At 56.3% G+C, this 24,511-nt stretch overlaps 1 protein-coding gene and 1 non-coding gene across 3 annotated transcripts in view; both read right to left on the bottom strand.

The window, feature by feature from the left end:
• Positions 1–1,871: 1,871 nt before the first annotated feature.
• The window catches only part of AP1B1 (adaptor related protein complex 1 subunit beta 1), a 46,894-nt gene continuing 24,254 nt past the window's right edge, over positions 1,872–24,511 (bottom strand). Inside the window, exons 9-24 of one of the 2 annotated variants that reach the window (XM_069497368.1) lie at positions 22,677–22,797; positions 22,098–22,193; positions 20,981–21,096; positions 20,484–20,649; positions 15,448–15,546; positions 14,633–14,892; positions 13,825–14,026; positions 12,924–12,944; positions 12,181–12,324; positions 7,287–7,432; positions 5,470–5,599; positions 5,124–5,208; positions 4,663–4,749; positions 4,402–4,556; positions 3,728–3,736; positions 1,872–2,902 (exon numbers count right to left, since the gene is read on the bottom strand). In XM_069497368.1, coding sequence (XP_069353469.1) covers positions 2,828–2,902; positions 3,728–3,736; positions 4,402–4,556; positions 4,663–4,749; positions 5,124–5,208; positions 5,470–5,599; positions 7,287–7,432; positions 12,181–12,324; positions 12,924–12,944; positions 13,825–14,026; positions 14,633–14,892; positions 15,448–15,546; positions 20,484–20,649; positions 20,981–21,096; positions 22,098–22,193; positions 22,677–22,797 — 1,912 coding nt within the window. In that variant the 3' untranslated portion in view covers positions 1,872–2,827. The remainder of the gene's footprint in view (positions 2,903–3,727; positions 3,737–4,401; positions 4,557–4,662; positions 4,750–5,123; positions 5,209–5,469; positions 5,600–7,286; positions 7,433–12,180; positions 12,325–12,923; positions 12,945–13,824; positions 14,027–14,632; positions 14,893–15,447; positions 15,547–20,483; positions 20,650–20,980; positions 21,097–22,097; positions 22,194–22,676; positions 22,798–24,511) is intronic. The other variant, XM_069497367.1, reaches the window with a different exon arrangement.
• Positions 6,662–6,756, bottom strand: LOC138401959 (small nucleolar RNA SNORD125). Its single transcript, XR_011236565.1, has one exon. It is a non-coding gene; the product is annotated as a small nucleolar RNA SNORD125 (small nucleolar RNA).

Here is a 24,511-nt window from a genome sequence, read left to right as displayed (position 1 = left end):
TCACTACATTAAAAACAAACACAAACCACTAGTTAATGATTAAAAAATGTCAAACGAGGTCATGCCAGAGGTCTTCGCAGTGTCTGGCACACAGGGGAACCCATCGGCCCCCGGGTACTTACTGGACCCTGCAGAAATAACTGGCTGCTCTTGTTGAATGTCCCGACTGGCTGGGGGGCGGCTCAAGCAGAGCCAGCAGCTCCCGGGCTGCGGGATGCCAAGGGCTGCGGGATGCCAAGGGCTGCGGGATGCCAAGGGCTGCGGGATGCCAAGGGCTGCCGGGAGGCCGGAGCACGTCAGGACTGGAGAGCGACACGTGAGAGCGAGGGACAGAGAAGCTGAAGGGCAGAGTTGGGCACAGATCGGATACCCCCTAAAGCACTTTTCCTAAAGGCCTGGGCCCCCAAGGGCAGCCCTGCGTGCTTGTTTTCCTGATGCAGTGACATTGGGAAGTGGAAGCAGGAGGCCCTCTCTGCCTCAGTTTCCCCATGTGCCCCATTATGCTGGGCACTATCTGGGTGAAAGACGGGCACAATCACGGCCAGGCCCTGCCCACACTCACCTGAGGCACAAACAGACTGAAGCAGGAGGGCGAACCCAAGGAGGTGTCCAGGGACAGTCCGAGGCCCTCTGTCCAAACAGGCAGCCCACCTTTCTCCTCAGCTCTCCTCACCCCAGGTGGTTTGTCCTGGGCCTCCAGTGGGGACAGCCGTCCTGCATGTGCATTCTCCTGGCCTTGCGGTGGAGGGGTGGGGACACGAAGTGCTGAGGTCCTGATAATTGAGCCAGCAAGCCGGGGGGCTAGTGACCCCTGCAGCCTCTCTCCAGGCAGTGCACTCAGGGCGTCTGGGTCAGGGGAGGCAGGGGACACCACAGGCCAGGGTGACAGCCTCTCTTAAGGGCTCACCATCCTGCTCCTCTAGTTCCACAGGACAGGGACGCCGGCTGCGTTTGTGCCCAGAGACTTTCAGGGGAGGGAGGAACTAGGGCTGTGCAGTCAAAGGCCTTGGTTCTAGACTCTGATCCCCAGGGCGGCAGTGACACCTCAGGGCTCAGAGGTGGGCAGCAGAAGGCCAGGTGCCCCTGCTGACACCCAGCAAGAGCGGCGGCCATCTCTGCTCACCTGCCAGCAGCTGGCAAAGCAGCAGTGTCTGAGGTGGGCAGGGTGCGGGGGTGCAAGGGGCTTAGGGCAGGCAGAGGCAGCCCCCCACAGAAGTGGGCTGAGGCCCCACCAGCCAGGAGGCAGCTGTGCCGATGGAGCCCTGCCTGGGATGTGGCTGCCCTCCCCTGGAAGCCAGGCCAGCAGCAGGACTGGGGCCACACACGGTGTCCTCAGTGGTGGATGGCCCACATCACGCCCACCCCTCTCCCACTGGAGCATCTCCCTCCGTTCCCGGGAGCCTCCTGGGAGCTGGGCCAAACCCAAAGGGTAACACCGCCCTCCGACCAGCATCAGAAGCCAAGACAGCGTCAGCTGGGGAGTCAGGACTGATGGCTCGGGAGAGGTGCCAGGGACACCAGGCCCCAGAAGTCAGTTTCCCAAGGAGAGGATGGAGGGAAGGCGTTGTCCTCCGAGTGCCAGAGGAGGAGCAACAGTGGGACACACAGCTCAAGCCCTTGACCCTGGGGTCCCTGCGGCCCAGGACCCCCACCCAGAAGAGCCTTGAGACCTGACACACTGGCCAGGGACACACTTGATGTCATCATTTTTATTCACTTTCTCTTTTTGAAAATAAGAGTAAACATACAATATATATTTTCTATGTATATATATTAGATATAATTACTGCAGGAGTCAGAAAACTGTCCCCAACCACTTGGAGGCAGTTTTCAATTCTGACATTTGGTGGAGGGGAAAAAAGTGTCCGTGATTGCCAAAAGCAGAATCTTTCTTTATTATTAAACAGCAGTAACAGGAAAACCTAATGCTCTGTCAGACACAACTGAAACTTGGGAGGCCAGGAAGGGGGCAGCAGATACTGACGAGAAACCCTAAAGAAACCCCAAACAGGAAGCACACCCACTCGCCGCCGGCCCCCGGCCCCGTCTCTGCTCCAGGAGCCCAGGGCTCGCTGGGGTGACACCAAGGAATGTATCATAGGCAGTGACCGTCCTCAGGCAGAAGTGGGGAGCAGAGGGTGGTGCAGCTGCCGGGGAGCAGGGGCCTGAGACAGGCTCCGGGAGCTTCTGCCTGGTCTGGACCATGCAGGGCAGGGCTCAGGGGCCGCGGCCTGACTGGCACAGCTGCAGGGCACCAGCCCGGTGGATGCAGGGTGGGTGGTGCAGGCCCTGGGCTCCTCCCCGCTCAGCCCCTGCCCCTGTCAGCAGCTCTGCTGGTAACAAGGGGACCTTCCCCGTATACCCAGGCCCAGCTGGCAGGACCTACCCCACTCGAGGTAGCAGTGGGGGCCTCTAACACCAACCCAAGAGAGACTGAGGGGCAGGGCTGTGGGGCTGGGAGCCTAAGGCGCGAGCTCCACACTCATCCTTCAGGCACAGGGAAAAGGGGAAGGAGAACCCTGGGCCTCCCTGACCGGTTTCTGCCGCCGCTCTGGCTCTGTTTCCTTTGGTCCCCTCCTCACCTGACCCCACATGTCAGCAGCAATGGGAGGGGCGTCCCGGAACACGGGAGTGCACTGAGATTTCACCCCGGGGAGGGGTGCCACCCTGCCCTGAGGACCCAGGTGGGTGCTGCAGTCAGAACCAGGGAGCCCCCTGGGTGGCCAGGAGCCCCGCCTGGCCCTTCCATGAGAAGGAGGTGCTGCCACCCCCCAGGGGGCTCCGTGATGGGGCTGGCAGGAGGCTGGGGCGGGCACTGGCTGGAGCCTCAGTTCTTGAGGATGGTCTCGTAGGCCTGGTACACGTGCTGGGACACCTCTGGCGCTCGACACTTCAGGGACAGCTGCAGGGGGAGAGAGGGGTTGGGGAAGAGAGCGCTCATCCCTGGGGCTCCTCTCTGGAGAGAAGGGGAGAGGAGGGGAGGGAAAACAGAGCGGGAACCAGATGGAAGAGGGTGGTGTGCACACGCGGCCGGCGGCAGCTGAGGCTGGGGCAGATGTGAGGTACAGCACAGGGGGTGGACCGAATATACTCGCAGCCCACACACCTGCTGTCAGCACAGCCACCAGAGCCCCACTGGCAAGCAGCATGAGTCACGAGCCAGAGGCTGCCGGGAGTACCTGGCCCCCTACAGCCCTCAGACATCCGGGGTCCTAAGACCGAAGCCTGATAGGAAATCCTGAGGGGCACAGAGGGCTGGGAGAGCCGGCGAGGGGTGCTGGGGTTACTCCAGGTTTGCTGCGTAGGAAGCAGGTACATTAAAGACTCTGCCTCCGCTCTGAGGTCTGAGCTTGAGAAACCAGGCGGTGGAGAGAGAAGCCACCCACCCCGTCCACCCCAAATCACTGGTTCTGAAGGGTGCGGTTAGGAGGGGGAAATGGAGCTCTGGAAGTCAGCAGCAGTGGCCCCACAGGGTCCCCTGGGTCTGCCTGGAAGGGCTCTGTGTGCTGAGGACATGTGCGAGCGAGGGCATCAGCGGCTCCATCAGGGCCACCTGGCTGAACCCGTGGCGTCGGCAGCTTTGGGAGCAGTGGGTGAGGCGAAGGCAAGGGACAAGGTGCAGACAGGAGACCCGGGGTGCGTGGGGGCCAGGCCGTGAGACGGGCAGTGCAAGACACAGCTGGGGAGGGCGGAGGGGGAAAGAGGAAGAGAAAAGCAATCTGCTAACCTCCAAGTCCTGCACCACGGGCACCAGCAGGGAAGGTGGACATGCAGCACCCAAACACAGGGAGACAGAAATTACCACCACCGCAGCCACCGCTGCAGCCCCCCACCAACCACAGTGCCCACGCTGCGGCGGGGCCCAGGAGAGGCAATGTCTGGAGGGCCATGCCTGCCAGAGACTCGGGGTGCAGGGAGAAGCAAAGCATGGGGCTCTCCAGGGCCTGGAGCGGCAGCTCGGGCCTCCAGGACGACCGCGTGCCCACGGACGCCACCTCCTGACGGGTCCGACTCAAAGGCCGGGCTGGCAGGAGGCCAGGCACTCAAGCACTCGCTCTGGAGCAGGCCCAGGGCCTGTGCCCAGCAGTGCCATTTCCTGGTCGGGGGCCCCAGCCAACTGTGCCACTTCATAGGGCCCAATATTACAGAATCTTCTAGTCCAACTCACTTTTCTGAGACCCAGTTTGGTATCTTATCTGGGTAATTTGATGGGGTTGAGTTTGAAGTTTTCTAGAAAGGTCCCTCCGGGGGACAGAACTGATTCTCATTCATGCCAGGCTTGAAGGGACCCTTGGCACAATGTTCCCCACCAGAGCCTCCCCCTGGCCTGGGAGGCAGGAGGCTGCCCAGGACAGGGCGGGGGAGGCACCAGGGCTGGCAGGGCAGGCGCGGGGCTCTCACCGTGAAGCTGGGGTTGCCTGGCTGGATCCGCAGCTCCGCCAGCACCCAGATGCCGTTGGTCAGTTTCAGGGACTGGTAGAGCATGTCCTGGCCCTCCACGTTCCTCTTGGCGATGGTGAAGATGTTGCTGCTCTGTAGCTTGCTGCTCACGGCCTCTGTGGGGCCAGATGGCCAGTGGAAAGCCCATCAGTGATGGGGCCCTGGGTACAGGTGAGGGGTGGCATGGCCTCAGGGTGGCCTCAGGGGCTCAGGCGTCCTCACCTGCATTGAGGGGGCAGTCTCTGATCTGGAACTGGGCTTCATTCTCGTTGGGAATATCTTTCCACGTGGCCAGGAACATTTGCCGGTCTGTGGGGCGAGAGGGGTCGGGGGAGAGAGATGGGACCCTGACGAACCTGTGGCCCCTCCACAGCACTCGGCAGGAAACAGGTCTGAGAACAGGCACTAGCTCCTCCGCAGCACCTCCTGCTGCCCTGGCAACCCCTCAGCTCTGTAAAGGAGGCCACCAGTGCTGTTCCCAAATGACCCTGGGCCTCAGATCTCTCCTTCCCGCCCCCACACACGGCTTCCTCCTCCTCTGGCCGTGGACGGCCTGCTCGTTAGTCACAGCCTGCCTCACAGGGCTCTGTGGCGAGTGAGAGATGACGCGGACCAAGGCCATCATCGAAGTTCCCCAGCCACAGCCCCATTCCAGGTACCCGAGGGGCTCCCTCGTGACTCACCCATCTTCCCATCCTCCACAAAGAGGATGTGCAGTGGGTACAAGGTGCTGAAGTAGAAGACGTCAATGTTGTTCTTCACGGCCACCTAGGCACGGGGGGCCCCGGTCAGTCCCTGGGAGTCTTGTGCTCACAACACCTCTGAGGCCCCAGGAAGGGCATCCCTGATCTCACACGACCCTGCCTGGTAACCAGGCCGTGTCGCCCCTCTGACCTGGACCTCCCCCTGACACATCTGCGGCCAAGAGCAGGACTCCACAGACTCCTGGCCAGTAGCCCCTGGCCACTCTAGCCCACCCCTCCCCTGGGGCAGGGGCAGGACCGGGCGCTCGGCCCGCCTGGAACACACCTGGAGGTTGTTCAGAGGCTCCATCTTCATGACCGAGCCCACTGTGTTGAGAGGCAGGGAGATCTCCACAGTTTGGTTGGGGCTGAGCGGCGCGTGGACCTGGAGCGGGGCGGCGGGGGCCAGCCCAAAGCTGGGGAGAGAGAAGCCCCGCGGGGACGGCAGGGCAGGCAGGTGCTGAGGTGGGACAGGTGGGTTCCTCAAGTTCCGGAGCTGGGGCAGCTGTTGGCAAGGAGCCTTTCCACCAAGCCAGCCAACCCAAGCTGCAGGCCTAGGACAGACAGACAGGCTCCCAACCCCCACCCCCCACCCTCCACCCCTCAATGGCCGTGGGGACAGGAGCAAAGAGCCCTGGGATGGCTGCTCTGCCCAGCCTGGCTGCAGGCCTGAAGCCCATCTCTGCTCAGACGCTGGGCAGGCCCAGGTAAGCAGGGCGTTGCCCCGTCCTGCCCTTAAGCAGCTCTGTCTAATACCAGGGGCCTGGCCCGTAAGCTGCTTTAACTTGAAAGCTCCGGGACTGCCCAGGTCTCTGCTGCCAATCCACATCTCCCAGGAGGGCTCTGACCCAAGAGACATGCTGGGTTTTACTGTCGGGGCCAGAAACTGGCCAGGTCACACGATGGCCACAGAGAGATTCAGGAAAGCCCCGATTCTCTGTAAAGCAGCATGTTGGCAGGCACACCAGCCGCAGGCTCTTGGAAGGTAAGTCACCGAGGATGGGCTGGGGCTACGTACTGAGGGCTCAGTATGCCCAGGCTGGGCGTTTGATATCACACAACTTTCTATCCTCATAAAAACGGGCAGGTCCCAGGTGAGGACACAGAGTCTGAGACCCTATGGAGTGAGTGGCACTGAGAATCACAGCTTGAGCCGCCTTCCCAGCCTGTGCTCTGCCCATGAGGCCAATCAGGCCTGTCTGGGACACAGCAGGAGGCCACACAGGGAACCCCAGGCCTGCTTGGTGGCTCAGTGCTCCAGGCTTTCCTGGGAGCTCCACCGCTGCCTGCTGTGTGACTGTAGGCAAAGCACTTGCCCTCTCTAAGCCCAGGTATCATCATCTACTAAGCATAACTGAGCAATAACTGCGACCACCCCCCTAAGAGCCTGGAGCACTTCTGTGGCCTCTAGGGTCATCTGAGGGGAGGTGGCAGAACTGACTCCAGCCTCTTGGTCCGCAAGGCCCACAGGGTCCCCTGAGGAAGCAGCCCCTTCAGTCAACTTCTTAGAGGCTCAGTTTGCTCATCACTAGAGCGCTCAGGAAGAAGAATCATCAGGAGGGCTGCTAGGCTTCCCCCGAGAGCCCTGCTGGCACGGGACAGGCGACCTTCCCCACTGACACCAGTGTAGGGGACCTGGTGGAGGTAAGAGGTCTGGAGCAGCCACCACCCCCAGAGGCCCCGTGTCGGTCTGATCCTTTGCCACACGGGGGAGGCTGGCAGGCCCACTCCCCACCAGCCTTCATTAGAGCTGGTCCCTAAGACGGGAGCAACCTGGGCTTGGGAGAGGAGGCCCCGCGCCCCCATCATGTGCGACGGGCCCCTTCTGATATGTGGGGTGCTTGCCAGAGGCAGGCTCCGAGGCTGGAGTGGGGGGGGGTTTCCGTTCGTAAAATACTCCTTTGGACAGTGGAGGCAAAAATAAGGGGAGATGCTTTCCCCACTCTGCCTGGCACTTGGGAGTCCCCATAAAGAGGTCCCTGGAGGGAAAAACCACTGCTTTAGGGTTTGGGTCTGCGGGGTGGTGAGAACACCCCCCAGCTCTCAGCCCCCACCTGCAGTCACCAGCACAGACTCTCGGCACGCTGGGCTCAGGCAGCTCACCTGTTGCGGTTGAACTGGATGGCAAAGTCGGTCATGACTTGCAGGGCCTTGTTGGTCAGCTGCAGGTCCATGGAGATGGAGCCCACCTGGCGGGTGAAGGTGCCCGAGATCTCCAGCCCCTTGGCCTTCATGGCTGGGAGCCAGACCTGCGGGAAGAGGGTGGGAAAGGCAGGTGTGTGCCTCTTGTCCCAACCCTAACTCAATGGCCACCGAAGGGGCCTCCCAGATAGTTCACACCTGCCTTCACCACCAGGGGATAAGTGGGATATGTATCAGGACAGGAGAATGATCCCGTGGCCCACATAGGGCCACCGCCGCAGTGTGGCTGCTTCTTGGAGCAGCTGGGGATAGGGAGGCGCTTGGTGCTCTCAATGGCTGATGTGAGTCTTCAGAGGTCGATGAAGGAAAGTGGGGCTAAGGCGACAGGCCAAGGACAGAGCCGAGTGCCCGACGGCGTCCTGGGCCCGGGCCAGAGCCTGAGAACTTCCTGGCTGTCACAGCCTGTTCCTCCCTTGCAGGAGGCAGGGCTGGCCTTTAACTGTAGAAACTGGTCTGACCAAGGACAGTACCTAAGAGGACCCTGCGGCTGGCAGGCCCTCTGCTGCTTGGCTGCCCTTGTCCTTCGAGTCTCAGTTCAAGAGCTATCTCCTCCGGGAAGCCTGCCCCAGGCTCCTTCCCCAAATTCGCACCCCAGTGAGCCAGGTGTGAACGTAAGGCAGGTCACCCGTGTCTGTCTCCCCTGTGCCCAGCGTGTCTGTCTCCCCTGTGCCCAGCAAGCTCTCTGAGGGAAGGGCTCTGCTTCTCTGTCTTCACATCCTTGGCTCGGAGCCGGTGTTCAGGGAGTGTTTGCTGAGCAAACAGCATGGGTTACAGCCCTGCCCACCAAGGACATCCGCCAGTGTCCTCGCCGTGATTCTCACTTGGGCAGCTCATGGGCCCCTCGAGGTCAAAGGCTCAGGTCCCACCTGACAGCTTCTCTAAGTGCACCTGCTGTCAACAAACGTCCCACCGTCTCTCAAGCTGTCAGTGCCAGGAACTGCAGAGCCATCAGGCACCAGCCCTCGCCCCACCCTGCCACCGTGCCACAGTCAGGCAGCGCAAGTCCTATCCAGGCCACCTCCTACGCCTGCCCCCAGGACCTCCACTTCTCTCCATCTCCACCGGCACCACCGGTGTCTGAGCAGCCACCAGACTCCCCCAGGTATGACAGCAGCTGCCGAGGTGACAGCCCCATTTCCTCTCCCTCCTCCCATAGCAGCTAAAGTCATCCTGTGAAATGATCTGTGCAACCTGATCATGGCACCCCGAAAACCCCCTTCCAATCCTGCAGCGGCCTCCGCTGGCCCTGGTTCCACAGCCTGGTGCCCACCCCTCCCCAGACCCAGCCTGCCCCCGCCCCCGTCCCGGGACCTCACGTCACTGTTGCCTCTGCTTGGAAGGCACTTCCCCGCCCCCGCCCCCCACTTGACTAGCCCTGAGCACTCTTCGCTGGATGCATCTGAGAGGGCAGAAATCGCCTGGCTTTAGTTCTCAGCTGTGTGTGGCGTGTAGAAAGCACGCAGAGGGCTGCTGAACCTGACCTTGGGCACAGCTCCCTAACAAACACCTCCCAAGCCCCGCCCCTCATCAGGCCTCTTTTCACCCGGCCCTCTCTCAGTCACCTGTGGCTGAGGATGGGGACCTCATTGCTCCTGGTCACCATGGGTTTGTAGCACAGGTCCTAACAGAACTAATCTTCAATATTTACCAGTGGACCAGTGAACTGTCACTACCCACTGGCCCAAATGCTCAAGGAACTCAAAGTTCTTGTACACAGAGAGCCTTGTCCCCTTGACCAGGAGGGTTGGAGAATGACAGATAATTCTAGGTAGTCAGTGCTGTTAGGAAAATACAGATGACCTACCTACCGCTTTTTTCCTATTTTTTTCTTTTCTCTTTTAGAGCTCAATTTCTGGAGAAATACCTATAGCTTCTGAAGGGAGAGCACACCCGCATCCTAGAACCAACCCCTTGGTGAGTAAGGTAGTGAGGAAAGTCCTGCCCTCGTTGCAAGGACTCCTCCTCCAGGCAACCTGCCCTGATTATTCCTGACGTGGTGAGCTCCTAGCCTCTCCTTTCCAGCACTCACTCCAGGACACTCACCAGGCCCTCTTATGACACAGCAGTGACAACACCAGTTAAAATGCACACACAAGGCCGGGGCGGTGGCTCACACCTGTAATCCTAGCACTGTGGGAGGCCGAGGCGGGCAGATTGTTTGAGCTCAGGAGTTCAAGACCAGCCTGAGCAAGAGTGAGACCCCCGTCTCTACTAAAAATAGAAAGAAATTATGTGGACAGCTAAAAAAATATATATAGAAAAAAAATTAGCCGGGCATGGTGGCGCATGCCTGTAGTCTCAGCTCCTCGGGAGGCTGAGGCAGAAGGATTGCTCGAGCCCAGGAGTTTGAGGTTGCTGTGAGCTAGGCTGGTGCCACGGCACTCTAGCCGGGGCAACAGAGTGAGACTCTGTCTCAAAACAACAACAACAAAAAACCGCACAGGCAAGCACAGGGCCAGCTTGCAAAGGCCAACTCCAGCTCGAGGCCTTACATTCCTGGTAGCTCTGCAGTCATGGGGCCGTGGGAGTCTCTGCTGTTCTTTTGTCGCTCAGTCCTGCCTGAAGTCTGTGACATTGGGCTTTTGACAGGTCTGGGTCAGCCTCATGCCTCGGTGCAGCCAATCCGTGCAGTGACTCATCAGCTGAGCATGCTGTGCATCGTACCACGTGTCCTGTGTTCTCTGTGGTCCTGCTCATTCTGACACGCCAGCACACGAAGGCAGGTGCACAGGTGGTTCTCAAACACTTTGGGACCACAATCACACAGGAGTTGGGAGCAGAGGCTTTGGTGCCAAAGCCCTGCATCCAATTCCAGCCGCTGTCACTTGCCAGCTACGTGACCTTATGCAAAAGCACTCAGATTTCTCAACTGCAAGATGGGAACGAGCAGCTTAAGGCCACTGCGTGGATCCAGTGGGACGGTGGCCGGGGACGCTTGTGTGTCCCTGCACGAACGTGTGCAGCTGCAGGTAGCACAGCTGCTGTCTGCTGTGGGCGGGGGTTGCAGCCACTACCGCCACAGGTGCAGCCAGCGCACCGCAGGGAAGGCCAGGTCAGGGAAGGGCAGGGGGTGGGTCACAGCTCCCTAGTCACGACAGAGATGTTACCAAGCCCCTGAAGCCAGCTGTGTCCTGCTCTGGGGAGGGAACGTGACAAGAGAGGGGGTATCTGGCAGACACAGCTTCCTACTCTAGGTTTGTGAGGGGATCAGGCCAGGTGTGTCCCTTCTGGCAGTGTCCTTGATGCTGATGACGCAGCCCACACTGAGCCCTCCCTAGTGCCAGGCCTGTACTTCTCCCACCCTAAAATCAGCTCTCCTTCCCTCAGCTCCACCCCTCCTGTGTCCCCATCCCAGCACCTCCTCTGCCTCCATTGCTCCCCCATCCCCACCTCTACATCCTGCAGTTCCTCCCTCCCAGGGGGCTCTCAGGTCCCTGCCCAGGCCTCAGCAGCTCTCGTCCATTCCTGCCACAGAATCCGCCCTCCACCCTCCCTGCAGCCAGAGCCGTCTCTCTCAAGTGCCAATCGGACTGTTTCGTCCCTCTGCTTAAAACCTTCCCACGGTTCCCTCTGTGCCGGGATCAAGAGCAAACGCTCAGCCGGGCCCTGCCAACCTCGCCAGCTTCCTCCCTCACTAATCTCTAGTCTAGGCAGGCGTCTCGGGGGTGGTACCACCCAAGGTAGCACCGTGGGCATCTGTGGGGCATCTTCAGATGGTACAATGCAGGGGGGGGGTGCCATGCTTAGTGGGCAGGAGTCAGGGATGCTGGACTCTGTGCCATGGGGACAACAGTCCCCACAATGAGCAACTGTCTTGCATCCTTTGAGTATTTTCTGCATGGTTTCAATATGCCCTGACATTTCCTGGAGCACAACTATCATGAAAATCAAGGGACCCTATTTGTCTTGTCCAGAACTTTACTGGGAGTAGCCACCACTTCACAGAGTCACGGCACCAACGGCCACACCACGCACAGTGCCCAAGCTACTAACATCACCTGCAGCCGTCACAGTCACCGTGACTCTCTGCCCTGCTGCAAACACCTGGCAACTTCATCATGTCTTCTGGGGTGGGCAGGTGGGTGTGCCCAAGCATTTGTGACATTTAAACGTATTCTTGTATTCTCTTCCTTTTATATCTCCCTTATGCAGTAAAAGCATTTCATTTTCAAAAATATTTTTTATTTTCTGAGACAGGGTCTCTGTCATTGAGGCTGGAGTGCAGTGGCATGATCACAGCTCACAGCAACCTCCAACTCCCAGGCTCCAGTGACCCTCCTGCCTCGGCCTCCCGAGTAGCTGGGACTACAGATGCGCACCGCCATGCCCGACTAAGCATCTGATTATTTTTGAAATTAAATGTGTTAAGTAGGTTACACAATCACCAATATCATTTAAGGAGAGGAACAGGGACATTGTAAAATGTCTTTTCTAACTAAGGGGTGCTGGATCTGACAGACTAAAAATCACTGCTCCAACTGCACGGGCCCTCTGCCAACTCCCTGAGAGAGCAGGGCTCTCTGTCCCCTCCAGGCCTTGCCACAGGCCGTTCCTTTGGCCTTCCCTCTCCTGACATGTTCTGCAGGCCCGCGCTCCTGAGACCCCTCCTCTGGGAAGCCTTCCTGGGCTCCCTGCCAAGCATGACTCGGCCCCTCCTCCTCCTCCTCCTCCTCAGTGCTCCTGTGGCCCCAGCTTCCCTCATCAGCGCCGGCCTGAGCCAGTTCCACAGCACGGGAGCCCACACATCAGTCTACAGCCCCTGTGCTCCTGCCAAGAGAGAAGGCGAGCGACTTACTGCTTTGGGGGCCACGTACGATCCTGACAGGGTGCCCACACCACTGGTCAGGTCAAAGAGGTCACTCAGGCCACTGCCGATGGGTGCTCCTAGGCTGGCTGGTACTGCTGCTGCTGGGGGTGCCACAAAGTTGGGGCCCCCAATCTGGAAAGGAAGGGAAAGGGTCAGAGGCAGGCATCAGAGGCCCGGGATGAGCAGAGCCACCTGGCTCTTTCGAAAACAGGGGGACAGGGGTGGGACAGCCTCCACATCAACTCTGAGTTGTAGAAAGGAGATAGTGAGGGGGGAGAAGAGAGGCTGAGCCCTCCTGTGCACCACAAGCCTTGAGCCTTAGGGAGCGAACTCTGGGAAAGGGCTGGGCACACTCCTAAACTAACATTCGGCCTGTGGATAAAATGGGGACCCAAGACATGCTGCTAGGTGGGGACGTGCTAGCAGATGGGAGACTTCCATCCAGAATGTCAGAGAGGGCCTCTGGGGACCGAAGAGGGCCAGCAATCCTCAGGATGACAAGGCAACGTGTCATGAAGTGCTGAGGACAAGGCGAGGAATTCATGGATACGGGGCCCAGGGGCAGCTGGATGCCAGGCAGTCAAAGCAGAGGCTGCCAGGACACTGGACCAAGGGCCGGGGCTCAGCAGACAGGGACTGCTCTGACTTCATCTGCCTCACGGGACGCTGGGCCAGTGCTCTCGGGAGGGGCAGGCACGAAGAAGGTTTGGTGACGCGGGGTTGAACCGTACCCCTTCAGGCTCATCCCCCATCTCCAAGCAGAAGCAGGCAGGGTGAAGAGAACAGGCAGCGACATGCAGAGAAAGCCAGGAAACAAGACACAGAGAGAGACAAGAGAGAGAAAGGGAAAGAGGGAAACGATTAGTCAACCGCTGCTCCACCCCCACGGAGTCTGGAATAAGGCTGTGCCTCAGCCTATGATAAGCCCAGACCCCCGTCTCTATGAAAGGCTCTACCTCCCGCAGTGTCACCCAAACACCCTCACGTCCTATATCAAGACTCTTCCCACCCTTGCCCTAGTGTCACTGATCGCCAGTCTCCTGCCCCCATGCTGGAACTCTGGGGACCAGCTGGCCACTCCAACTGGCCCTACCAGCTGCCCGACAAAGCCCCAGGGCAGTACCCAGGCCGGTCTCACCACTCCCCTCTCTGTAGGGCAGGAGGGAAGTTCTGTCCCTGACCTCCCATGGGCCTTTCTCAGATAGGCCTGACTGGGCTGCTGTCCCCAACTGGTGCAGCAGGCAGGTAAGTGGACACAGGTCTGGTTCCTGAAGGCCAGAACATCTAGCCTCACCAGGCAAAGATGATGTGGAGCCAGAATCAGAGGAAAGGGCTGGGATTGGGCCTCCATTGCCCCAGGCCTGCTGGGACTCAAAGGTCCAACAAGCGGGTTGAATCTTGTCTGTGCCGCTCAGTAGCTGTGCTGTCTTGCAGGGAAGGCTGTCTGATTTCTCTAAGCCTCAGTTTGTCATCTATAAGCAGGGAGCTACAAAACCACCTTTGAGGGCAGATGGTAAAAACTCGACATAATGTACCCGAGGCACTTGGCTGGTGTCTGGCATAGAGGGGGCATTCAATGATGGCTCCTCTGAAGATCATTATCAACATCACCCAGAGGGGCCCAGGACATACCAGGCTGTCAAGGCCACCGCCAAGAAGGTCCACAGCTCCCATCTGCACTGAGGTGGTGGCCAGGGGTGGGCCACTCACTGGGGGACCGAGGTCCAGATTGAGAAGGTCACCCAGCAGGTCACCCTGGGCAGGGATGACATCTGGCTGCTCGCCAGGGGGTGCTCCAGCAGGGGCTGTCTCAGGGCTCTCTGTGCTCTCGCTCCTGCCAGGACACGGGAGGAAGAGGGTCAGTAGGGCAGGGGTGTCAGGATGTCTCAGGAAGTCAGAGAGACCTCAGGCTCCAGGATCCTTCCCCAGGCCAGGACTGGGTCTCTTCGCAGTCCCAGAGGGGCCATCTAAACGACCCTACTCCCTCCCAATTCCCACGTCTGACCTATTGTTTAGGGTCCATGGGGATGAGTGAAGGAAAAGGGCCCATGCTGAGAGAAAACTGGATGCCAGTCCCCAGGGGACTATTCCACCAGGCCAAACCAGCGGAGTGTCAGGGGACAAGGCAAGAACGGGGCTCTGGAATGAGATAGAAGCGAGCTTGAGCCGCAGCTCTGCTAGCTGTGGGATCCTGGAACAGTCACTCAGATTCTCCGTGCCTAGTGTCCCCATCTGTCAAATGGGGACATTTTCTCTCAGAGTTGCTGCAGGGATCAAATGAAGTCATCTAGAGAACACCTGTGTAGTAGTAAGCACTTGATAAAAGGTTGCTAGAATCATAGTTTCCCTTAGACTCAGGCTTTGCCAGGGGACATCACACCAGGCCTGAGTGGGAAGCAGGTGCAGAGGCTCAGGCCCACGACTGGCTGATGTCACTCACGAGGCAGTGCGGGGTGGCAGGCTCTTGTGCACAACGCCTCGGCCCCCCTCCACAAAGGCGCTAGGTGGCTTATGGTAGACGGAGGCCAGTGTGCCGATGTAGCAGATGAGCTCATCTAGCAGTGTGGGCTCGATGAGGTCCGTCTCTTCCGAGATGAGTGGCTTCTCAGCCAACACCACCTCCTTGGCTGCCACTGGGTCTGTGGAGAGCAGGCGCCAGTAGATGTAGCCCCGATCCCGAAGGTCTGGGTTATCTGAGTCCTGGAGGTGGGGGCAGGGCAGTGATGACAAACACATGAAACTCAGAGCAGAGCAACCGGGTGAGGGGGAAGAGAGGGGACCCTCCCACACCCCCATGATGTAGGTGTGGTCACAGGCCTGGCTGATGACAGCAATGTTCATTCCATAAGCCTGTCGTCCCTAGACCACTTAAATGGACATGTACCAGCACTGGGGCTCATTTCCCGTGGTGTTCTACCCTAGGCTTGCTCAGGCAGGCCACACCTGCTCCTGTCTCCATGCCCGACTGCCCTCCATGGCCTGCCCTCCCTGTGCATGCAAACCCTCTGGTTCCCACAAACCTCCCCCTCCTCTCTCACCTAGTCTGTCTCAACTTTACCACGAACCCCACTCCACTTTTATTTGTGTGACTCCGAGATCCCTGAAGGCAGGGAACTTCAGTTACTCTGGGGCCAAACCCCCAAAGATGCCAGTCTTAGGGCCAGGACTGGTTTCCATGTCTGGATCCTTGGACCAAAGCTCCCCCTGCTGGAGTGAGGGCTGCGCCAGGCACAGCAGGGAGGCTGGAGCGCGTACCTGAGTGGCCAAACTGAGGACCTGCTGCACGAGCTCCTGGGTCTCTGTTGGCTTCTTCAGAAAGAGTTTCACAATGGCTGTCAGCAGCTGCAGCTGGACCTGCAGGGAGATAGACAGGTACCGAAGAAGAAGAGTGTTGGCTTCACATGGGGATAGTGGGAAACCAAAAAAGGGTGTTCAAAGTCCCTGGAAGCCAAGAACAGCTCTACTAGGTTTGTGGTTGGCCATGGAACACATGCTAAGGCCAGCAGCGGGTGTTGGTGCTGCTTAGTGGCCCAGCCCTTGGCATTACTCACTCAGCAAGGAGCAAACCCAGGCAGGCTGGGAGCTGCTGCCCAGCCCTAGAGTTCTAGAAACCTGTCAGAGCTCTAAGCCCCATAGCACCATGAGAAGCTCCCATGTGCATACTTCTTAAAGGGACCATCAATGAGTGACAACAATGCCAGCATGGCCTACAGAGCCAGCTTACCATCTAGGAGCGACACTTCTACCAGAGGGTGGGAACCACCCCTGCCTGGTCTCCCGGCAGGCCCCACTATTCATCTGGACGTGCCTCCTGCTCTCTCCGCCTGGCCAACACTTCCTCACCCTTCAGCTCTCGTGCTGACCCCCTGGCTCAGCCCCCCATACTTTTGTAGCCTCCTTCACCATCCTCGTCGGCACCCCCAGCTGCTGGCTGTCCTATGGCAGTGGCTCCCCGTGGGCAGGGACTACGCCTGCCTTGCTCACTGCTGTCTCACTAGTTACTGCTCAATCTAGTGCCTGGTGCGTCGTGGGCCCTTAAGAAATGCTCACCAAAGAAACATCTATATAAGAACAATTCTCTGCACATAGTCTTTCCTTAGCCACAATCTCATTTTTGCCAGTCCTAAGACAAGAAGACAGCCTAAGGCACTGGAGGCCAGGGCAGCGCCAGGAGCCCACGGGCTGTGCCAGGGACAAGCCTGCAGCAGGAGGATGGAGGGGTGGGTGTGCGCAGGAAGCTCAGCAACGGCGGTGCTGGCAGTATCTCCTGGGCCTGTCCAATATGAGGGTTCTTGTGCAGGGCAGGCTGACAGTGGGAGGCAGAGTGGAGGGGAGGTGGTCAGTTTCTGCTATTAATCGATCCTGAGCCCTTGCAATTTGGCTACAATTGGACCAGTGGCAGAGGAGCAGTGGGCTGGCTATTTCTAAGGCAGGAGGCAACCCAGGATCTCGCTTCCAAATCTGGTTCTAGCCCCTGGCTGGGCAGCTGTGGGAAGCCATTTACTCCTACTCTGTGAAAGAGAGGTGTGGCAACTTATGGCAGCTTGCTTGGAGCTAGAGTCAGATCACACCTTATTTGAACTCTGGTCATATCACTCACTTCCCAGGTGGGTGACCCTGGACAAGTCATTTAACTCCTCTGAGTCAGTTTCCTCATCTATAAAATGGGGATAACACCTCATAGGGTTAATGGGAGGAGTCAAGGAGACAACAAATGTGAAAAAGCTATTGCTATTCTGCTCACTGCACAGCAGGTGTCACCCCTGCAGTCACCACCACCACCACCACCACCACCACACAGGGACTCTCCCCAACGCAGTCAGTGGGCTGCCTGGATCATGCATCGCCGTCAGATCTGCGGTGCTTCCCGGAGGTACGCGTGCTCTACTGCCAGGGGGTGCTCTGGCCAGGAGCCCAGGCCCTGGCTCAGTAACCTGCCCAGCTCCCCCAGCACGCTGACGCCCCGCTGGTCTGCATATACAGGGCACCTCTCATGCCCTGATGGCGCCGTCCCTGCCATCCAGACAGGACGGGATGGCAAGACAGGGGCAAGACGTGGACTGGGCTGAGGCACCACCCTGGCAAGACTTTCTGAGCTCCCTGTCCATGGCTGGAGAGGCCTAGGAGCCAAGGATGAGGAGGTTCCAAGAGACGATCTAAAATGAGTTCCAAATTGTCAAACATTAAACAAGTACTCTTAAAATAGGCTACCCAATTAAAACACCACCACCACCACCCAGCTATTGTTTACTGAGCTCTGGAGTGGGCACTTTACATACAGGTCTAATAGGCTTTGTAGTAACCCTGTACTAGAGACAAGGAAACAGGTTTGGCAAGTTTAACAAAAACGGGAGGAGCCTGGATTCAAAACTTCAGAGCCCCGTTTTTTTTTGTTTTGTTTTGTTTTTATTTTTTTCCCATGACACCAAGCTTCTGGCTCAGTTCTCCCTGTCCAGCTTCTCTCATCCCAGCTCTTTAGCAGGCTTAGCTAAGCGGAAAGAGGCTGCAAAAGACAGGCTGTAATTTATGGGCAGAAACACACCCCTCACAGGACGTCCTCACAGTAACCCCCGGCAGGACCTGATTGCAGGGGCAGATGCCATCACAGACTGGGCTTTGCTCTCAGAGAAAAGAGAGAAGAGGCCGCTGTTGGAAGTCAAAGCAGCCTGGAGGCAGGTGCAATGGGAGAGAGTGACGGTGGGAATTATTACTATGATACTGTGATGGACATCTGTTGTTTTGCTCACCCAGCATCTATTCTGTCTTCTGGGAACAGAAACGCTGGCTTTGCCCCAGAGACTTGCCCTCTTCTGTCCCTTTCAATCCACACAGGCTGGGATCAGCGCCTGGGAGACCTGGCCAGAGTCACAGTGACTGGCTCAGGATAATGCAAACAGGTCCTGGGACTTTTGCTGGAACTACTGAGGGGAAAAACTCTTTCCATGGGGGTTGTGAAGCTACACGGATGCAGCCTGGAACTGTTCAGCCCTTGTGGCCCCCACCCTTGCTTGGGAGCCTACCCGAGGCAGGAGCCACCACAAGGTTAGAGGCAGCCCCAATGCCACCCTCAGCCAGGAGTGCTGGAAGTGGGCACACTGCCTGGACTTGCCAGCTACATGAACCCCTTTTTGGACAGTTTGGTTTTCAGTTCGTTCTCTTTCTTTCTTTCTTTCCTTTCTTTTTCCTTTCTTTCTTTCTTTCTTTTCTTTTCTTTCTTTTTTTGAGACAGGATCTCACTATGTCATCCAAGCTAGACTTCAACTCCTGGGCTCAAGGGATCCTCCTGCCTCAGACTCCCAAGTGGCTGGGATTACAAGTGTGTACCACCACAGGCTTGCTTGCTTTTGAAACTAATTTTGACTCAAACCAATATTGCCAAGAAGGAGCGTTTATTATCGGCTGGGCATGTATTAAGGACATTACACAACGCATCTCAGCATTACACTGCAACAGGATGAAGGAAAGTCTTAATGATTCTCATTTGATAAATAAGGAAACTAAAGTTCAGAGAGGTAAAGGGATAAGCATGAAGTCATCAAGCCAGGAAGAGGCAGAAGAGGGGTGTGGATCCTGGGATCTCCCATTCCACGGCCCACACTCAGATCCACCGCAGTTACACTGCCCCAGCTGGGCAGCTCAGACTTCTGTGCTCACGGACAGTTCCCAGAGAAAAGGGAATACAAGTGACAAGATGCTCAACCTCATTCATAACAGAAATGCAAACAAAACCCCTTGCTATCTCTTAGCTTGGCAAAAACAAAGTGTGAGGATGCAGTAGGCTGGCGAGGGGGCAAGGGCGACCTACTAGGAGTGCTAGGAGTGCAAGTCAGCACAATCTCTACACTAGGGAAATCCGGCAACAGCTACCAAACCCGCCGAGGCACACGCTTTCATCTAACCATTCTGCTGCTAAGAATTTATCCTTCCAGATATACTTGCAGATGTATGTTAAACAGGTTATTCATACCAGTACTGTTTAAAAGAGCACAAGACTGGACATGTAAACATCCATCAGCAGAGGCTTGTTAAATAAAGCATAAATTAATAACGGCATGACCTTCAGATATATTTGTAAGGAAAAAAGGCAAGGTGCTGAACAGTGTGAATTTCCATAGTATACTATCAGTAGTGCTTAAAATAAATAAGAGAAAAAGACATATTATACATACAGTTGACCCTCATTATTTGTGGAGTCCATCTTTGTGAATCCTACTTGCTAAAATTTACTTGTAGCCCCCAAAACAATAGTCTGGGCTTTTGTGGTCATATGCAGACATGTGCAGAGTAGGGAAAACCGTGAGTCACCTGACACACGTTCCCAGCTGAGGTTACACAAGGCAGCGCTGTCTCTGCCTTCCTGTTTCACTTCTCATACTGCAAACGAGTGTCCTTTCTGTGGTCTAGTTAGTGCCATGATTTTCACATTTTTGAGCTTTTTCTTGGTGATTTCCTTGTTTAAAATGGTCCCAAAGTACAGTGTCGAAGTACTGTCTAATGTTCCTAAGCATAAGGAGAGTGTGATGTGCCTTACAGAGAAAATACATGTGCTAGATAAACTTCATTCAGGCACGAGTTACAGTGCTGTCGGCCATTAGTCTGATGGCAACAAATCAATGATACATATTAAGTAAGGTGTCTTTAAGCCAAAACACACATAGAACAAGGTTATATATTGATTGGTTGACAAAAATGTGTGCTCAGAGGCTCACAGAAACATAACTTGATATTTCTCCTAGAAGCAATGGTATTAGAAGTACTGATACTTGCAAATTCAGCATTTGTGGTGCCTATGGGACAAAAGTACCACGAGTAATGAGAACTGACTGCATATGTGTACGTATATTTGTATGCATGTATGAGTGAGTGAGTGTGTGTGTGTGTGTGTGTATCTCTTGGTGTATTCCTAACTGATCTCTGGAAGTCTCCCCAAGAAAAAAAGAACATTGGTGACCTCTGGGAGGAGAACTGGTAGCTGGAAAAGTCCGAGGAGGGAGCCTTTTCCCTATACGTCCTTTTGTATCTTTTCAATTTTGAACCGAGTCAGTGGACTACCTATTGGAATATAAATATGAAATTAAAACAAAACCAGAAACTTCTGCCTGTCTTCCATGCACAGCATCACAGACTGTCCCACATGTCCCCTTGAGGTGTGGCAGTGGAGGAAGGAAAGGGGCCATGACTCACCTGTCTGTTCTAAATGCAGTATTAGGAGGGGAGGGTCCCAGGGCAGGATGGGCCACAGTGGGGTCGCACTGCCAGTCATGACTGAAGCCCTGGCCCGAGTCGCTCACCTGGGTGCTCTCGTCGTGGAAGCCCTCGAGGAAGCTCTCCAGCAGCTCGTCGGCATTGTCGATGCGCTCAGCGTACTCGCCCACAATCCAGATCATGGCGGCCCGCGCCTCGGGCTCATCCAGGGAGTCCAGGTTCTCACACAGCGTGGCGATCACGCTCTCATACCTGGGAGGCCAGGCACAGCCGGCACGTGAGCACCAAAGGAGTCCAGGCAACCCAGCAGGGGCCAGGAGAGATGGGCAGCTGCCCCACAAGACCCGAGAGGTGTGAATAAAGGAGATTTGAGTTTTATCTGCTATACTTTAGCTCTTATTTTGGCCGAGGGAGCAGAGAAGAGGCAGCTCAGGGGAAATAAGAAAAAACACAGGGTTTCTTTTGAAATGCTGTCTGTCGCAGAGAAGTAAGAAAGAGAGAAGCCCCTTCCTTTTCCTCCCCACCATCCTTGTCCCCAAACAGAGCAGAATCGCCCTCTCCCTGGGAGGGGGTGGGCACATACTTGTTGGGGTACTTGCGGAAGATGTCCTTAATGACCACAATGGCTTCCTGGACCACATAGTTGACCTTGGTCTGGATGAGATCGAGCAGTGTGCTCACACAACGCTCTGCAGATTGCTGTGTGGGAGGAGGAGGAGAGTGTGGACAAGGTCCCTGTACCCTGTCTCCGACAGAGCCTCTGACAACCACGCCTTGGCCAGGGGCTCTTCACCCACCTTCCTCGTCACAGCAGAACAGGAGAACCTGCTCTTCAGGGAACAGTGGGGAGAACTAATGCCAAATGATGGCCCTGGGATGGCAGGGAGACAGGGAGACAGAATGAGACTGCGGAGAAGCCAAAGGCAGAGTTCCTAAGAGCAAGGAGGGTCCCTGGAGCTCCTCTAGGGCAAGTGGGGGCACAGTGACCACACTCCAGCCTGATCTCACCGACTTTCTTTTGTTTGTTTCATAAAATGGGCTCCTGAGACCAAAAACACTCACACAGTCTCTGCTTGAACCAGCTCTTCCACCTTTATTCCCATACACTGTGCTAATGGCCTGGTGGAGGAAATTTCTCAGGATGGCCAGAACATCACAGGCGCCAAGCGTCTGGGCTGCAGGTGACCCAGGATCCTGTCTCAGGATCCTCTAGCCACCAGTGGACTCATTTGAGATGAGTCTGGCTCAGTGGTCAAGGAACATCTCCACAAGCAGAGAACGGGAGGGGATGAAATGCCAGGACACAGGGGTCTGGAGTGGCCCTGGGGAGCTTGGACAAAGAGGTACATGGGCAGCTCAAGTTCAACAGGCAGAGCCCCTCCCCCTGCTCCATGAAGTGAAAGCCAAGTCTACCAGGGCCACCACCAGCTGACAGCTGCCCCAGCATCTTAGCTAATGCTGCAGGTAAACCATGATTATGACGGATTAATTTCATCTGCAGCAACCTGAAAGACCTAAAGGAGGCTACAGAGTGAAAAGGAGCCCAACCAGATCTGCACAATGGGTGCCTTGGGGGCTCCAGGGGTGACACTCAGGCCCTCCCGGACCATAAGCAGCTGGCAGATTCTGTTAGAATCAAACTAGTTTCCTGGTTTTGGCTCCCTTGCCCTCCCCAGCTGAGGACAGTCCCAGAGCCTCACCTCCACCTTGATGGCACAGCGGCCAATGGCACGCACAGCTTTCCGAACAAAGTCCACGTCCACTTCTGTCGCGTACTCTTTCAGCTCTGCCAACACCTGTGGCCCAAACAGAGAAGATGGGGTCCAAGGGGATCTGATGGGGCAATCTCTTAGAACACCCCTGGGAAGTGGGTCTACACAGATCCCTAGAAGGATGGGATTCTGCCTCCTGCTCAAGGTAGAAGGCCCATGGGAGGGAGAGAGCTGTCAGGTGCCCAAGAAGGAAAGCAAAGTTGGACAACCCTTGTTTTAGGTTGATCTAGCTAACGCATCCAACTACCACTTTTTAATGGATGAATGACAGGTAATAATAGAACATTCTTTTTTCTTTTCTTGTAGCCCCACCTCCCCCACCAGAGAACATTCTTTAGAAACAAAAACATCAGTTTTTTTACTTGCTTACAAAGCCTTGTGCTAAACACTCTTCAAGAAATGAAGTGTTAATGGTGAGACTTATCAGCTGGCCCAGAGACCACAGCTCGTTGGTGGCAGAGTTGTCCGACACCAAAGCCCGTGCCCTGACCACCACGCTCTGCTGACCTGGGCGATGTTGGCCTGGGAGGCCAGGCGGATCATGATGTCTAGTTTCTCCAGCTTCACGTAGATGGGGTCGTTGTACTTCACGAAGAAGACCTTCATCTCATGCTTCAGGATCTCAGGCCTGGTGGTGGGGCAGGATGCCCGGAAAGCAAAAAGCAGGGGTTAAGCCCTACGAGAAAACCCCTCCACGTTTGCCGGGACATTTCTAGGGTCTGAGGTGGAGTCTGATGTCCGTGAAGGCAGAGTCACTGCCCTGGCTGCAAGCTCCCGGGCAGAGGGCCACTAACCGGCCTGAGCTAGGTTCTGACTGGCTACTGCCTGTCTGACCACATCACAGGAAGGGAAGGGGAAGTACAGCAAGAGAAGTTCCCATCTGAGAGGCAGCAGGCACCATGTGACAGGCTCGAGAATCAGACAGTCCTTGGTCCCAATCCTAGCTTGTGACCCCAGGCCTCTGCTTCCTCACCCATGAAATGGGAATGACACTGTGCAGAAAAGCATTACCACTGCAGGCCTCAGTCTGCTAGTCACAGAAAGGCCTAGCACGTGGGAACTCGGATTTCAGGAGTGCTCTCTGTTCCCTAAACGATGAAAGTGGTTAACTGTGCCTAGACTATTTGTACAAACACTAAGGTTTATGCTAAACACGTGCTTTCCTTCTGGGAGTCCGGAATTTTGGTAGGTACTGCCAATAAACACCTTGGGTGCTCAGTCTCAAATAGGCTTCCCTGGGCAGAAACATTACACGCCTTGCTGCATTTCGTCGCTGCAACAGCCCCATGGGCGGAAGGGAGCATAAGGAAGTCTCCTACAGATTCCCGCCTTGTATCCTGTCTGCACTGCTCTGACGAACCTAAGCTGTGAGTACAGCTATATACTGAGTCCCATGAATCCTAGTAACGAATCTCTGAATGTGCGGGTGGTCCTGGGGACCCCAACACAGACACCTAGGTAACAGGCCTGTTTGTGAGAGTTAGGCATGAAGCATCTAGCATGATTGATGCCCACCTCAGAGAAGGCACTTGCTAGGCAGGAACTGTCACGAGGGGAGCACTGTCACACGCGTCACTGCTCCTTCCTCAAAGGCAACAACCTTCTGCCCTCAACTGACACCACCCACCACATTTTTCTTAGACAAGGAAACTTCAGAGATTGAGAGGCTTGTACCAGGTCACACGGCTAATGCTAATAAAGATGGCAGCAAGATGAGAGCCAGCACCCCCCGACTCCTACTCCTATGCCCTTTCCAGGAGAGAAAGGAGGAGAGAAGAGGAATGAGGACAGAGGGTGAAGAAGGGAGAAGACAGGGCAGAGAGAGAGGAGGAACCAGGGGCTCAGTGCTACTACACAGCTGTGGGGAGGTCCTGGCCAAGCAAGGAGCCTTTGTCATGCCCCATGGGAGAAGGGAGACCCCGAGCTGGGTAGCAGGAAGATAACTTCTATAATCAGGACTTGGCAAAAGCTGCCCAACTACATATCAGAACCAGGCCAGGTTGTGTCTCAGTGACAAGAACCACTTAAGAGATTTATCATGTTAAATATAGCACAGGGAGCCCTTCACACTGATCTGGATCTGCAAGTCACTACACCTAACTAAGTCTTATTAAGGGCACTGGTGTGTAAAGACCCACACTGCAACTGGGAGGCCCTATTTCATCCCTTGGCTTAGACACTCAGAAAGCTTTCCCACGTCTACCTCCCAAACCTTCACAAATGCCCCAATGCAACCAGTATCTCTGGGCCCCCCAGGGAGTACTAAGAACCAGACTGATGCTAGGACAAGGAGAGCGTGCTGTCTTCCAGGAGAGAATGACTACGAGAGGCCTTAGTCTCTG

Source organism: Eulemur rufifrons, chromosome 21 (genome assembly GCF_041146395.1).
Source record: "Eulemur rufifrons isolate Redbay chromosome 21, OSU_ERuf_1, whole genome shotgun sequence".
In the NCBI taxonomy this organism is placed as follows: Eukaryota; Metazoa; Chordata; class Mammalia; order Primates; family Lemuridae; genus Eulemur; species Eulemur rufifrons.
The sequence above is the reverse complement of the archived record's forward strand: the minus strand, read 5'-3'. Positions and strand labels throughout refer to the sequence as shown.